Source organism: Pteronotus mesoamericanus, unplaced genomic scaffold, assembly GCF_021234165.1.
Source record: "Pteronotus mesoamericanus isolate MK-2021 breed Mesoamerican mustached bat unplaced genomic scaffold, CSHL_Meso_final scaffold_232, whole genome shotgun sequence".
NCBI lineage: Eukaryota > Metazoa > Chordata > Mammalia > Chiroptera > Mormoopidae > Pteronotus > Pteronotus mesoamericanus.
The window spans coordinates 7,069,517-7,086,478 of NW_026555311.1; the positions used below are offsets into that span (position 1 = coordinate 7,069,517).

Here is a 16,962-nt window from a genome sequence, read left to right on the forward strand (position 1 = left end):
AAGTAAATTGATTCAGTACTTATGTCACCATCATTTCTTTTTATTATGGCATGCCCACTCATGAACTCTTTCTTTGAGTCAAGTTTTAACTTCCAGCATTTCATTGCTAAGTAGTTTTGGTACGATAATTTTCTGCTGGGTTCTAAATTCCCCGAGTTTTTATTTTTGAGAATGACTGTGTTATGGTAGCTTGTCTTGTAAAATACATATTTGGTTCATACTCACTTTGCCTGGAATTCATAAAATAGTACTCTACTGTCTTCTAGTATTAAATGATGTGTGAGACCAATCTAATTTTTGCCCGTTATTTTAGGAGCTTTTCCTTTTTCATCTGGATGCCTGGAGAATTCTTTCTTTTCCTATATTTTCTTTTGGAAGTTCAGTTTTCTCATTTAGGCTCTTTACACACCTGCAGTTGATTTTTGTGCGCAGTGTGAGGGAGGCATCCATTTTTATTTTCCATATGGGTAATCAGCTGTCCCAAGAGCCTATATTGATGACGGTGTCCTTGGTCTCTGATCTGCGGTGCCAGCTGTCATCAGGTTTCCACTTACATGTGGATTTGTTTCTGGGCTCTGATCTGTTCCACTGGTATACTTGTCGATTCCTCTATTATTACCACTCTGTTTTAATTATTATACATTTATAAATCTTGAAATCTAGTGGAGCAAGTCTTCTTACCTTATTCTTCATCAGGAATAAGAAGATATATTTTCTCTTTGCATCATTGTATAAAATTTTTAATTAGTTTAACCAATTCCTCCAAAACCCTGTAGGGATTTAGACTGGGATTACATTATATGCAAAGTTCAGTTTGGTGGAAAATTGATTTTTAGAATATTGGATATTGGACACTCCTTTTCTTCAACATGGTATATTCCATTTATTTTACATTAGTGATGCTTAAAAATACTCTTTGTCAGATTTTTTGGTACTTGCTCTGTGTTTCTGTATGTATTCAGTTTTGATAAATGTGTGATTAAAAAAACATGTATTTCCCTCATATGTACAATATTTTACATATGTTCATTAGATCAAGTTTGTTAGTTATTAAATCTTCTACAGCCTTCATTAATTTTTTTTTTCCTTGTTGATGATGTTGGAAGTGGAGGTCAAGATTTCTTTCTTCTCCTGCATGTCAGTAGTTTAACTGGCATCTGTCAGTGTATTGATAGTTTGTATGCCATTCTCCTGGAACATGGCTTGTTTTTTCTCAGATTTTATTTCAGATAAATTTTTTTGTTTTGTATCTTTACACTGGTTGGTATAATAGTGTCCCGAGACTGGTGAAGCAAATCACTGCTAAGTGGGTGGCTTCAAACAATAGAAATTTATCCTCTCATTGTTCTGGAGGCTAAAAGTCAAGTCAAGGTGTTGACAGGGCTGGTTCCTTCTCTGTTCCCTGCCTCTCTCCCTGCTTGTAGAGTTTGCTGGCAGTCCTTGGTGTTCCTTGGCTAGTACTAGATGCATTATTTTAACCTCTGCCTGTCTTTGCTACACATTCTCTCTTTGTCTTCATATGGCTGCCTTATAGGGACGCCAATTATTAGATTTAAGGTCCGCCCTAATCCTGTACGATTTCATTTTAATTTAACTAATGACATCCACAAAGACCCTATTACCAAGTAGGTTAACATTCTGAGTTTCCATGTAGACAGGAATTTTGGGAGGACCCTATTCAAACCAGCACAGTCGGTTTCTCTTTTTTCAGGTATACCATACCTTAGTTTTGGGTTGTCTATCTTGTTTTATCTGTTGTTTTTCTGTAACTGCTTTAATTTCTTCACATTTTTTTCATGTTCACTCTAATTATCTCAGTAACACCTCTGTGTCAGTGGTACAATTTTCAGCAGTGTCAATTCTCATTTTGTATCAAATTAGATATATACATAAAATATATATAAATATACGTGTGTATAAATAGGTACTTTTATTTTAATTTAGGTTGTCTTTACTGTATAACAAGTTTAGATTTCCAGGTTTCAGTTTTATTTTTGTCTTTGATACTTGTTTAGCTGGTAGTTAAAAATAACAACAAAAAACCCTAGAACCTGCTCATCCTCAGCCTCCATCTCTTTGTTTTAGTTTTATTGCTGTCTAACAAAGTATCTAAAACCCAGGGGTGTAAAACACCCATTTTAATTTGCTAAGCATTTCGGGTGGGTAAGGAATTCAGAAGGGCTCAAGGAGCAGTTTGCACCTAAGTCTTGCTTGTTTGCAGTCACGCTGGTGTGAGCTGCAGTCATCTGAGGGCTCAGCTGGGCTGGGTGGGCAGTGACTCAGCTGACTGTTCGTCAGCTGGGATGTTAGCTGGCTGAGGCCATTGCCTGAGTAGCTGCTGGTGATCTCAGGGTATTTAATAGCCAAATTAACCGTCCAAAGAGAAGCCGCACAGCCTTTTCTGACCCAGTCTTAGAAGTCACACATTGTCATTTTCAGTACTTTTTCTTTTTCATTCTGGAATGTAACAGTCTTTTTTTTTGCAAGTTTAATAAATCGCCACGGTTTATTTAACAAGGTGGTGCCCTGAGGAGGAAGCAAACCCACAACCTTTTGGTGTACCAGGTGACACTCCAACCAGCCAGGCACCCCGCCAGGGCTGTAAAGCTCTTTTTAATTAAAGTATAGTTGACATACGGTATTATATTAGTTTCAGGTGTACAGTATAGATTTGACACTTGTATACCGTATGAAGTGATCATTACGAGAAGCCTAGTAACCAGCTGCGACCATATAAAGTTATTGCAGTGATGTTTACTGTATTCCCTATGCTGTACTGTAACCCCATGACTTATGTTATAATTATGAGTTTGATCTCTTAATCCCCTTCACCTTTTTGCCCATGGTTCTACCTCCCAGGCCTCTGGCAACTATCAGTTTGTTCTCTGTATCTTTGAGTCTGTTTGTTTTGTTTTGGTTGTTCATTTGTTTAAAGTTCATTTAGTTAAATAGCCATTCTGATAGATGTGAGGTCTCAGTTGTTTCACTACATTCTTTCTGGCCACGAGTGAGTCCGAAGGCCAACCCGGGTTGGAGGGCAGGGAATGAGGCTGTACTTCGTCATGTGACAGTCCACCTTGTGGAAGCGCTTGCAGGATGGGAAGTGTCTGTTGTGGCCATCTTTGGAAAATACAGTCTGCTATTTTCATATTAGTAAAAGTTTTTAATATATGAAATAGTTCGCACTGTGTTGGTCCTCTCAACATATCCTCCTTCGTATTTATTTTTAGTTCGCCTTTCATACAACCATGACTTCCTTCAAGAGCATCACTACATTAGATTTCAATATTCTATCTGTTGCCTCATAGCTGCCTTAGTTATGAATTCTGTAATTACACATTCAGCAGTGTGGCAAGTGATAGAGCCTAAATGTGCTCTTGCCTTTTCCTTTTCTTTCCTTTTTGTTGTTCAGTGAATCAACATCATTGGTAGAGGAAGGTGAGTTGAAATGAGGTTAGTTTATCAAGGTTAATTGTATTAATAAATTGGATTCCAGTTACTTTTACCTATGAGAGGTGATGATCCTGGGATACAGAGGTTATTTAATAATATTTTACTTTTGTCATTTTCCTTCTCTTGTCAGAAGTAATTTGGGCATGTAACTTTGTTTTAAAATTGTTGTGCAGCTTTATAATGCTAGTAACAAGAAACAAAGTATCTACCCAATCTTGTCTAATATTAAAATTGATTAAGCTCTTTGAAGTTTATCAGTGATTTCTGGATACCTTTGGTCATAGATAGGAGTTATTTAATACGCAAATGCTTATTACATTTAAGCAATAGATTCTTTTTAGCTTAGAGGTAAATCTTACAGAGAAATATTTGTAAGATTGTTACTGAGATACTGCTGTGAATAATGAATGTAATTAAGCCTGTATTAAAATTCTTTATTACTAAGTAGTTATCCTTCTAACTCTGTGTGTGGAATCTGTGTGGACTGTATCATTTTAGGCTTATCTGGAGCAGGGAAGACCACAGTGAGCATGGCTTTGGAGGAGTATTTGGTTTGCCATGGTATTCCATGCTATACTTTGGATGGCGACAACATTCGTCAGGGTCTCAATAAAAATCTTGGCTTTAGTCCTGAAGACAGAGAAGAGAATGTTCGACGCATTGCAGAAGTTGCTAAGCTGTTTGCAGATGCTGGCTTAGTATGCATCACAAGTTTCATATCGCCTTACACTCAGGTATGTGACTTTGTGCTGATTATATTTATTGGGAATATGGAATTAGGCAAAACAGATAGTTTAAACATTAACATCTTTAACATGTGCTTTGAGGCTAAATCCACATTCAAATAATTAACCTACAACATTTTTGTCCTGCAACTTTCTGAGTAAACTCACTTTTGATAAAATCTGCTATGAACTGTGCCCCCGCCCCAAAGTGTAACCAAAGTTGTTGACCTTAAGCCAATGGCCAAATTATTTCATGTTGACTGTTCAATTCAATATGTTTATAGAAAATATTCAGCAGGTATCAGATACCAGGGAAAATCTTGTTTCTTAACATGTGTCCTACCATGTTAGCTTCTTTGCATAAAATTCTGGAGTCTCATCTGTCATCATACTCCTCTTATTTCAGAGACCATGGCAGCATCAATTCACGTGTTTGTGTTTCCATGAAAAAATGTTTCTCACCACAGGATTTTGTTGCCCCCAAATGAAAGACACTCCTCTCCTTCCTGCTTTCCCCTTCTTCTCAGCCTCATTCAGTCCTGTTCATGATTTGAGACTCAATTAGATATTTCCTCCTCCTGAGTACCTTCCCTTTCTTGAAACCTCAGGGTTTGTTGGGTACCTCTCTTTGCTGTCCTTGTTATTGTACCTTAATGCAATGGCAGCAGCAGCAGTAGTAATAATAGTAGTGATAAAAGCAGCTAACATTTATCAGACATTTACTTTATACTGATAACTGTCATAAAGTGCTTTTATGTGAAATAACCCATTTAGTTCTCATCACCCAGTGAGGAAGGTGGAGGTGAAGAAACAAGTGTAAATTACCAAGGCCACACACTATAAGTGGTAGAGCAAGGATTTGTACCTGGACCATTTCCCTAGAACCCATGCTCTTGCCTGCTGTCCTTTGCTGCTCCTTCAGGGCTGGAGCTACATCTTATTTATCTTTGTAGTCTTGATGCCAAACCCTGTTCCTGGAAAATAGTAGATATTTAGTGTTTGTTAAATGATAGCATTACCCTTTAGGAAGCCCAGATATTAGAGAACAGGGAAGTTAGTTTAGTGGTTAATGGCAGGGGCTTTGGAGTCAGGCACAGTGGGCTGAAATCTCAGCTCTGCCCTTTACTGTTATGACCGTGGACAGTTCCCTTAAGCTTCCTAAGCTCAGACAAGGCCTGTGTCCTAGGGAATTCAATCTGAAGATTGAATTCAAAGCTCTCAGCAAGTGGCCTGGTGTGTAGTAAGTATTCAGTATGTGTAATAAATACTAGCACAACTCTAGTACTGTCATAAACAAATTTGGATGGTGCCTTAGACCTTAAAAAAAACAACAAAATTTGAGTTATAAGATTTATAGATAAGTGTCAGGTTGAGTGTTAATCTTTTAGGCTCACTTAATTGAACCATGGCAGGAACCCTAAAAGATTCTGTGAAGAGTAGCTACTTTTCTTTCAGAAATGCTGGAACCTGTGTCAATGTATGAGTTTAAAGTGTATTGATAATGAAGTATATAAGCAGAATGAGAGGTGTTTAGAGTTCCTGAATCCTTGGATATAAACAAGTTTTACAGTTATAATGTAAGGTGATAGTCTTGCACCTTCTGGGAATGTTTGCAAGTGTTGGAAAAGGAGAAAGTCAGTGACACCTGATTTGGGGAGTGGGGAGTTTGAAACGGTATGCGGATATGATTTTTGGCTCCCTATTTCTATAGTGTGGAGCAAAACTTTGGTCGATCTCATCTCTCAGAGCACTAAGAATGAAATGTGGACCGTGGTTAGGGCATATCAGTATGATATTATTTGGATTGAGTCATATAATACAGGATATGTGCATTTTTCCATGTCACCTCTGAACTTGAGCATCTTGGTTCTAAAATAAATCCAATCGTTTCTATTCATAAGGAGTTGGTATGGTTAGGTAGTATGGTAGGAACACCAGATATAAAAAGTTATAGTATCTTGAGGCAAGTGATTAGGAAAATGTAAATAAAAGGTGCTGTGGAAGATTCACAGAGGAGATGCTTGAAATGAGTCACGAAGAATTAATCAGAGTATCCCATTTACCAGTTAGACTGGAGGGAGAAAGCTATTTCAGATGGAGGAGACAGTATAGTATTTACAAAGCCATGACCATGTGAAGGCATTTGGTCTTTGGGGGACTGTAGGTAGTTTGGTAAAACTGCTGTGCAGGGGTTGAATGTGAGGGGCAGTGAAGCCAGAGCAATTTGCAGAGGGCTGAGGGTGGACTCTGGGCTGTGCAGGCCCCATGGGTAGGTCACAGTTTGAGACCATTTTGGGGAATGCTGTCACTGAGTTTGCACCTTAGTGGGCTCACCCTTGAAGCTGGGAATGAGAATGGCTTGGAGGTAAAAGACTGGTTAGGAGGTTTTTGGAGTAAATTTGAACAGAGACCATGGGAGTAGAAAAGATGGGGACATATTCAAGGGCTATTGAGCAGTAGCAGCAGCGAGACTTGGTGCCTGGCTGAGTATTGCTTTTCTTGGGGGAGTGGGGTGTGAAGGATGGTGCTTTCTGAATAAAGATGGTATGATTGAGTTAGAAAATACCAGTTAGGATGGGAGAGGTTGAGTATTTCATTGTAAGTGGGTTAGAATTGAAGTGCTAGTGGAGCGGCGAAGTGGAGATGACCACTGGGTCACTGAAAAAATGGGTCTGCAGCTCAGGAAAGTAGAATTGAGATACACAGATTTAGGAATCATTAACTTCATTAGTTGAAACCTATATAAAGTTGAGTGTACAGACGAGTATAGAATGAGAGGAGCGCCACTGATGGAAACTCGTGAACACCTTCATTTGGAAGAACAGCCGGAGCAGTTTGAGTACATCAGAGTAAGATCTTTGACAGAGGTACATGGTGGGTGCTCTGGGAACCCAGAGAAAGCAGTCGCCTCAGTCAGTCTGGGCATGCGTGGCCGTCTTTCTGGAGGATGTCACCTTGGAGATGTGCTGGGAGGGAGCAGCTTGCTTTTAGCCAGAAGAGTGCCGAGGCGGGTGTTCCTTCCAGGGAGACGGCAAAGGTGTAAGGCGGAACACTGAGGTAGAGATGAGGGGTTTGCATCTCTCAGAGTTCTGATGGACGTTGTGCGGGGTGAAGCTGCCTTCAGGCCTGCTCGGGCTGAGGTGGAGCGTTATCCAGGAGAGGCCTGACGACACCTGCATGCAAGCTGCACTTTGGCTGAGGTTTCTCATAAAATCGAAAGGAAAGTTTCGATGGGGCAGCCATTGTTTTCCCTCCTGGAATTCCCCCAACAGCTCCAATTTTAAGAATTGTATGCCTTTTAAAATGGCTATGGAGAATGGATGTGTTAACCTAATAATTTCTTGGATTTTTTGTTTAAATTTTAAAAACATAAGTTAAATTTTATATGACACATTTTTTTACTCATCCTTGATATTCACATAGTACCTTTGGTTTATATTAGCATTTTTTATTGTTTCTCTACCCATCTTTTTTCTAAGGATCGTAACAATGCAAGACAAATTCACGAGGGGGCAAGTTTACCTTTCTTTGAAGTATTTGTTGATGCTCCTCTGCATGTTTGTGAACAGAGGGATGTCAAAGGACTCTATAAAAAAGCACGGGCTGGAGAAATTAAAGGTAGGTAATGTTTTTACCCAGTTTCTCTTAGATATTTTACCTTACCATATGTGAGACTGATAATCTTTCTGAAGAGCCTGGGAGTATTCAAATGACTTGGTGCTCCTTGAGAAGAGAACGTAGGTTTTATTCCACTGTTGTAGCCTCAGGCCTAGCAGGAGTACCTGGCACTGCATGTACATACTGACTATCACTGATGATGTTGGGCTCCTAATCAGAAGGCAGAATTTTAGAGGGTTGGGACTTTGGGGGCTGATGGACATCTAATTGATACAATTAGGTGCCAGCATTAGATTGGATATCAATGGCCAGCTGCTGCCACTTAGCTTTTTGTTCCTTTCATAATGTAGGAAATTTCAGAGCCATTGGGGAAAATGCCTGAATTATAAGCATCTTGAGAGAAAGGACAATGTCTTGTTGTTATATATAGCATAGTGCTTGGAATGATTGCTTATTCATTCTGTGTACAGTTGTTGAATTAGATTGAATTAACACATCACTGATTCCATCAAAACATATACACTGTGCTTTTTAGGTTTTATGGTCTACTCCAAGAGCTTCAGTTATGATGAGCATTTAGACATAGAAGGAGACATTTGTAATTTGTCTGCCGTGGCCTTTGATACCAATCATATTGTTTCTCTTTTAGACATCCTTTGACATTAGTCCTGTTATTAACAGAAACAGGACCTGCGAGCATTTAAAAAAAGAAAATAGATTACTCAGGCAACCTTGTTTAGGGATCCGTGATTCTTGCAGGGAACTTTTGTTTACTTTCTCAAATGGGAGTGTGCTAGCCTGGGACTATTGCAGAAGTTCCAGGAGATCAGTGAATTGTAAGTTTTAGCATTCAGCTTCTGGCCCTGAAAAGACAAGGGGGAACGGGGAGGACGATGCTTATTCTCCCGGGTTCTTTTTATTTTGAGCATTGGAAAAATCTACCTGCTGTCAGAAATCTGTTTCCTCGGGCAAGGCTGATACGCACCAGTTGTGCCACCGTGGAGGCTCAGTTTCACTTATTCAGCTGACACTTTCTTGACTCAGAAAGGACAGGCTGCGTAGCCTGAATAATTTATGTCAATGAGAGGGAAACCAGTTACTCTTTAACTTCTATCCACCTCTCTGTTGATGGCTAGTTTTCACTTCAGTTTTTTGAGAGTTTTGGCAAAGAGAAACAAAATGATGTGTGCAGGATCCTTACTAACTTTAATTGTAGTTGGTTTTGCTGTTTTTGTGAAGCTGGATCGTTGAGGGAGGTAGATTTTTCTGCCTGGCTGGAATAAGCTACTTGTGAGCAGGGATAATACCGTGAACATTTTTATATCAATAGAATTTAGTGCGTGGCCCAAAAGCAAAATACCTGGCAAACACATAGTAAATTCTTATTGGATGGGTTAGAAGGGGGAGTGCAAATCAGATGCTCAACACACATTTATCAGTGCTTTCTATTGGCAAGGTATATATTTGGTGTTTGGGATGCAAAGGTGTGTAAGACTGCATCCAGAATACCCCAAGTCACTTACAGTTTGCGTTCTGTATCTGGGAGTGTGTTTGTATTAGTTTAGTTTTCTAAACTAATACGTGTTATTTGCTTAATTTCCCAAGAGTTTCTCAGTTACTCTGTTTAGACACTGATAAAATGTTCCTTAGGTTAAAATATATATATATGGGTATATATGGATATGTGCACACACACTTATTTGAAGTTTGCTATGGGGCTAGAGTTCCTGATTGTAGAGTTGTTTTTAAAAATTACTCATTATGTTGTGCTTAAAAAGTTCCCTATCAATGCAGTTTCCGAACCTTGATGGCAAACATTCAAGGACAGATGAGGTTGCATACACTCAGCAGATCTCAGGATTTGATAGATCTTTAGATATTTACAAAACTGTAAATATATCGCTCTGTTAGCCATTCTAATACCTAGATTATTTTCATGATTACTGCTCAAATAGTTATTATCTACTGAGGTATAAACATTTTTCTTAGAATGTACATGAATTGTAATCACTTATGGGATAAATTAGCTCAGAAGACAGTTCCTTGACTTTTAAAATGTGAAGCCAGATTTCCTAATGTACTTACTGACAGTCAGCCATTGCTGCACATTAGCTTTACCTGGGGACCTTTTAAAAATTCAGTGCCAAGGCTGTCCCCATTCAAGTGAAATGAGAATCTGGTGGGAGTGGGACCCAGTGGTTCCAGTGTGTAGCTACATGGAGAATCAGAGCTTAAGAACCAGTGTTTTAACCAGCTATTTTATTGTGACTTACCACTAAATACTGCTGGGAATATTAATAAAGCAGAGGTTTCTTCCTGGGTTTAGGACTTCATGTGATACTTAAAAATACAAAATAAAAAAAATGAAATAAGAGGGCTGTAGGCTTGCATGTAATTTAGAACTTTTTGGAGAAATGTAGCTCTTAGTAATAATGATTTTAAATTCATGTTTACCCTTTCAGTCCAAGGATGATGTGAGCATTCGAAGGCAGACAGGCCTTGTGTGACTTAGGTGTGGGTGGTGGCAGAAGTATAAGGTGGGAATAGTGTATCTTCAGCTCAGCCTATTGCTGGGAAACTTCCGTATTTTTTTCTTTTTTTGGCAGTTAAGTGGGGCAATCTAAACAGTACTTAATACTAAATTGATTATATTTGACTGTGGAATATATTTTGTGATATAACAGAGTTACCTTCCTAATTTGTATTTTGCTTGAGTGAAATAGTAGTTACTTTGTCTTGCCTGAACACTTAATCTGGTGGCAGAAGAAGCCTGTAGAGCTTCAATGTGGCTGTAGATAATCTTTGTGATTAAAATACACTGATTTGGTGTCAGCTTCTGCATTGAGAGGAAAAAACCTGGTCAATTTCAGCTTTATGCCCAGCGCTTAGGTACTATATTCTGTATTCCTGTGGAGAAATGAGGTGCTCTGGATCAGTTGGTGTTAATTCTTCGGTTTTCACAGGCAGCTTAGGCATTTAAAAGGAAAAAGAAAATGGTGTCACAAGTATAGTTGATCTTCATTAATTAAAGATTCCATATTTGCAGACTGGCTGCTAACTTCAACATATGAAACAAGTGTAACTTATTTTTAGTCTTCATCCATTATCGCCTGGTACCTTTTATAGGTTTCACTGGGATTGATTCTGAATATGAAAAACCAGAGGCCCCTGAATTGGTGCTGAAAACAGACTCCTGTGATGTAAATGACTGCATCCAGCAAGTTGTGGAACTTCTACAGGAACGGGTAAGAGGTCAAAGAGGGAATCACCAGAGGCTAATTCTCTCCTTTGGATAATCACATGCTCCAAAAAAGGTGGTGGTACTATGGAGGAATGTCTGTATTTTAAATTCTTTATAGTGCTCACAGTTTTCTGTATGTGTATATCTCCGTGTTAGGTGTTGGGGGGGGGGACACTATATATGTACAACATATGAAATACCCCATCAGTGTAACCCACAGGAGACTTTACAGCCAATAATGTTTTATTTTACCAGTAATTCTACCACACAAGAACCTAACAGAAATTTCAGCCTTGATTTATTCAGCTTTACAACTTGGCATTGTTATATTTTTTTTCAGTTAAGGTTCGTAAGGTAGTGCCATGGTAGCCAACCTCTCCTTTGAACCTGGGAGGCCTTGGAGGGGGAATTTTCTGCTGCCTCACATGCATCAGCAGATCCCTGGTTTGTGTCAGTTCAGGATCCTGGGCCAAGAGTTTCCTATACCTCCCTCTGTTTGGCAGATGATATATAATTCATTAATTTTTTTCTTTTATAACATGAAGTGGAATTTAAAAATACTGTTGAAGGAAGACTACACACATACACATGCACGCATGTACGCATGTGACTACTTCTGTTCTGGAATGTATCCTCCATTGATTTTCTCCACAAAGTTAATTCTTAAATGAGCATTAGGGCCCATGGGAAACCTGTGAATGAATACGTGACGTTCAGCTCAGAGTTTATGTTTAGTTGGTTGTCAAAGAGTGTATTTGCCTGCTGCACTCTTATTGCAAGTTACCTGATGTAATGTGCATTTTCCATAACAGACTTCTCCTTAGTGGTCTGGGGGTGGCAAATGCATTTCAGCTTCATTGTCATCACAAAGTCATTTGTGAGGTTTTCCAAAGGTGGCTTACATGAGCTCACATAGTAGAGTTTAAATATAGATTGGGAGGTGAAGAGGCTGAATATGTAGAGTGCAGTGGTGTTTTAAAGTAAGAAAGAATAACCAGACCGTCCTAGCTTTGTAGTGTGTGCTTTGAATGGGGATGTGAAGATTAGAGGCTCGGAATTACCCGTTGTTATGTGTAAGAATAGAATTGTGCTAGGAGCGAATGTCATTGGCAGAGATGGAAACCATCAACAGCAACTCCCATTAGTTGGATTCTTACCATATACAAGGCCCCGTTTTAGGCACTTCAAGCAGTATCACATTTAGTTTGTAATACAACTCTGAGAAGTACAATAGTTATAATTATCCTCCTTTTACCGATAAGGAAACAAGTTCAGGGAGGTGCAGTTATTTGTCCCAGTGTAGTTCCTCAGGCAGAGTGGGGTTTGAACACAGTCTGATGGATTCTGCAGCCCCCACCCTTGCCTTTTTACTGCACTACCTTTCCTAATATCTAGAGGCTTTCATTTTCTACGTTATTTCTGAAATATGAATTTTTTTTTTTTTAACTCTTTCACATCCCTTGGCCGTTTGCTCCCTCAGTGTAGTTGGAATTAAGAAATTGAGAAGAATGGGCGTTTCATTGACTCAGTATTTTTAGAAGACCTTTTAAAATACTTCAGAGCAGATAAAGACAACACTGTCTGGGCTGGAAAGAATGTTTATTATGTAAAGAAATAAACTGCCGTGCCTGTCCTCGGTTAGCGTGGAATGTTTGTTCTATGTAATGTCAAACAAAAAAGTATTTGTAGGTCATCTGATTTACCTTGGGAAGCTGAACCACACTTCACCAGATGAATTATGATTTACTTAGGTTCTAAAATCCAAATCTAAGTGGTTAATGAGTTGACTTGGGCTTATGCCAATATAACAAAAACTTTATTTCTAAAACAGTCACGCTAATTAAATTGTATCTCCTCTTCAGGGTCAGTTTGTTAGACTTGAAGGGTTTTTCCTTACACCAACCAATTCTCTGTTTCTCTGACATCAGTGGATGTCAAACAATTCATTTCAATTCTCATGCGATCTATCCAGAGTTAGCTCAGACTCCACAGACCGCGCAAGACTGCCTCTACTTCAGATGTCAGCTGCAAATAGGGCGCCCAGGCTACAGACATTTTTGCCCTCCTGACTGCAAGTTTGAGGTGCTCCCCTGATGCCTTCCCTGGCTTTAGTAATTCCACTCATAGAACTTGGGAAAGCACTTTACTTACTGTTACCAGGTTGATATAAAGGACACAGCTCAGGAGCTGCAAAATAGAAGAGATGCATGGGCCACGTGCGTGGAGCTTCCATGCTCTCTCTGAGCATGCTACCCTCAGTGTGTTCACCAGTCCAGACCTCTGCAGCTGTCCTTTAGGGGTTTTTATGGCGGTTTTATCATGCAGGGATGATTGATTAAATCTTTGGCCTTTGGTTAAGGTCAGTCTCTGGTCTCCCACCAACAGTCATCTAGGGCTAAAGGTGGAAGTTCCGATCCTCTAATGACTTGGTTTTCCAGACTGAGCCCCTCAGCCTAAAGCAGCCATTTTCAATCTTCTTCATTTCGTGGCACACGTAAACTAAACTAATTACTAAAATTCTGTGTACACCAAAAAATGTTATATTTTTTGTTTATCTGACAAAATATAGGTATAATTTTGATTCATTTACACTGGATAGCTGTTTTTGTGCTGGCTTTTGGCTTTTTTTTTTTGTTTGTTTGTTTTGACAAACTAAGGGAAAAGAGAGAGGTCAGTGCCCCTGACTAAATAGTCAGGTATTGCATGTTTTAAAAATTCTTGCTGTATACTAGGTGAAAATTGCTGGCTTTTGAGCCATCTCATTATTCTACCAAAGGCACTCCTAAGCCACTAGGAGATTCCATGGGTTTTAAGAGCTCTATGCCAGTCCTCAGCCGGTGTGGCTTGGTGGATTGAGCACTGGCCTGCAAACCAAAAGGTCACAGGTTCTGTTTCCAGTCAGGGCACATGCCTGGGTTGCGGGCTAGGTCCCCAGTTGAGGACACGTGAGAGGCAACTGATTGATGTTTCTCTCACACATCAATGTTTCTCTCCCTCTCTTTCTCCCTCTCTTCCCCTCTCTGTAAAAATAAATAAAATCTTAAAAAAGAAGGGGGGGGGGCTCTATCTAGGACATGGAGATAAAGATCAAATATATATTTCCCGTTGTTCCACCATTTTTTATAAAAGCAAAGCGAGTAGTATGTTTTGGGACCTATAGAGAATGCAGGTGTTTGAAAGGTGCTGTTTCTGTGGTGAGAAATGACAGTTTTTCTATCTGGTGTTTGGTATGACTTTGGAGAGGCTCTCCTGAAATGGATTTTACCTGGAATTGTTTTGTTTTGTTAACCTTCTTTGCTAAGAAATGGCATTGGTTTCACTGTCCAAGAAAAATATGTTTTTAGTGTGCTGTACAATGGATGGGTATTTTAGGATGATGGGTATTTTGGTTAGCATAATGTCCTCTATCATCTCTGGATTGTTTTATTTGCCTTTCTGGCCTATGTGACATCACGGGATAGATTAATGTGGTCATTAATATTAAGACTGAATTTGTCAGTATTTTGTCAGAGCAAGTATATTTCCTAATGTGCTTCAGGTGGCATATACTTATTCAAGAAAATGAAAGACACTGAAAAATACTGAGGATTTTGGATTAAAATTTTTCTCCTAAACCTTGAATGGTCACTAGATGGCCTGCTAGTATTATGTTTTAACTTGGTGTGTTATGACATGAGGAAGTAGGCTTCTTGCTGCTTGTTTTAATCTAAAGTGATATTTTAAATACTGTTTTTAAATCTACCAGGAACTCTAGATTTACTATTGCTATAAATTATTTAAAGGTTTTTCTTTTTATAAAATGTTGGGTTAGTGCTCTAAATGGATTTTATTCCGCACATTAAAAACCAGGCTTTGCAGCTCTGTTTTAAAGTGTTGCCAGACTGTTGTTTGGTGTTCATGCTTTGGATGCATGTAGTTTAGATAATAGAAATTTAATATTTACCTAAAACTATGCATGAGCTCTAACATTTAAATCTGTTGAGCAGATTTGGCTTAAGAAAAAAGTACACAAAATACTTGAAGGAAAAACTTAAAATGTGGAATCACTATGTTTACTAACATGTTCAGAGCTCTCTAGGAAGATTAAAAAGAAAGGACAAGAGCTACTATGTATTTTCAGGTAGTGAATATAGTGACTATTGGTTTTTGGCCTGCCAGTTTCCAGATAAAAACAAACAATTGGCTCTTTGAACAAAGATATGGATACTGTATATGTTAGATCTTAGATTGCATGTAGTCAAGCAAAACACGTTTTGAGTACTCATGTTACATTTTAAAATTAATGTTTAAACATTGATAATATCTAACCTACCTCACTGGTAGCATGTGAATTGTTTCCAGACCCCCTGACCCCCCTGCTGGGTGACTGTGGAGCTCTGAAGGTTAGATAAGGCGGGTAGGCATGTAAACACTTGCTCCTGGCCAGGTTTATGATCTGTTTTTGTTTTAAAGCAAATTCCCTGAAATAAAGGTTTTTATATGTACAATTTGAAGAAGATCCTATTGTTTTTAAATAGCTGACAGTGTCTCTGGAAATCCTAATGAATCCTCCCCAAAAGGGGAAGCTTGTGCAGCAGGGACATCACATTCTGTTGTCCAGGTACCTTGTCTCACTTTGAGGTGGTTTTACTCCGGTTAGAAGTTTAGTAGTGGTTTTGGAAATTAAAGAGATTTGTCGTTACTAGAATGTGCTAGAAACTGGCTGAGTCTGCATTCAAAAAATTCTTTTCGTTCCTGGTAGCTCTCTTGTGTCTTACACTTACAGTCTGCCTAGAACTCGCTTTCTCTGAGCACATGTTCCATGTTCGTCTTGACTCATGCTGGTACTTTCGTGTTAATTGCAAAAATACCCACCTTACGAATCTTTTTAGAAGAGAGAAACCTTTGGAACTTTTTTTTGGCATTGGTTATCAGAAGAATTTGGTATCCTAATTGTGAGGCTAAAATTCATTTTAAAATATTGCAGGGTGTGAATTTTGAAAAAGGAAGAACTTTTAAATGCTTGTAATGAAAAATTATTTTGACTCAAAAATAGGAAAAAATTTTCTTTCTTGAAAACAAAGTCATTATAGCATCTCTACATACAAAACTGTACATTACTAAAAATGTGTTAATGCTAAAGCTATGACTTTATTAGTGCACACAGCAGTAAAAAATAATTTGATTGGGCTAGTAGTATAAATGCTACTCTTTCCTTTTCAAAGTAATTCTCTTGGATACTTAGATTTGCTCACGAAGTGTTTATGCCTTTGCTTTTTAACTCTGGGTATGGTTGGAAGGAAACTCTATGCACGATATGTTAGTTCCCAGTTCCTACTTTGAACATCTCTTCAGAAGGCATTGATTCACATACTGAGTGTGCCCTCCTGTGTTGTGGCATCTGGACAGGGGTGACTCCAGGGTGGAGGCAGGAAGCACAGACCCAGCCATGTGGGGCGCTGCAGGGAGCACAGACCCAGCTGTGTCGGGCGCTGCAGGGAGCACAGACCCAGCCGTGTCGGGCGCTGCAGGGAGCACAGACCCAGCCGTGTCGGGCGCTGCAGGGAGCACAGACCCAGCCGAATTGGGCGCTGCAGGGAGCACAGACCCAGCTGTGTTGGGCGCTGCAGGGAGCAGTGTGCTGCTGCTCTTCATCAGTGTTTGTGAACTGCCTTTAGTGGTACTGGTTTAGGAAACCAGCTAAAAATGACCTTGCATCCAATGAAGATCAAAAGATTAGTCTGCTGGATGCTGGCCTCTGACCCTCCAAGATTGTTGACAATTATCAGTGGTAAATAGGGGGGAGGGAAAAAGTATTCAGCCCCCAGCACAACATAAAAATGGTATTCCATCCTTATAGTAATGCAGGTTTCAGAGATGGCAAAAAACGCTTTATGCAGAGTTGTCATATCATTGAAGTTAAGAATGAAGTTCTTCTCTTCCTGG

At 39.2% G+C, this 16,962-nt stretch overlaps 1 protein-coding gene across 1 annotated transcript in view; it reads left to right on the forward strand.

Moving 5' to 3' along the window:
* The window catches only part of PAPSS1 (3'-phosphoadenosine 5'-phosphosulfate synthase 1), an 88,337-nt gene that overhangs the window by 15,465 nt on the left and 55,910 nt on the right, over positions 1-16,962 (forward strand). The window contains exons 3-5 of the mRNA XM_054591646.1: positions 3,952-4,187; positions 7,658-7,796; positions 10,923-11,041. Of these exons, the coding sequence (XP_054447621.1) occupies positions 3,952-4,187; positions 7,658-7,796; positions 10,923-11,041 (494 nt within the window). The remainder of the gene's footprint in view (positions 1-3,951; positions 4,188-7,657; positions 7,797-10,922; positions 11,042-16,962) is intronic.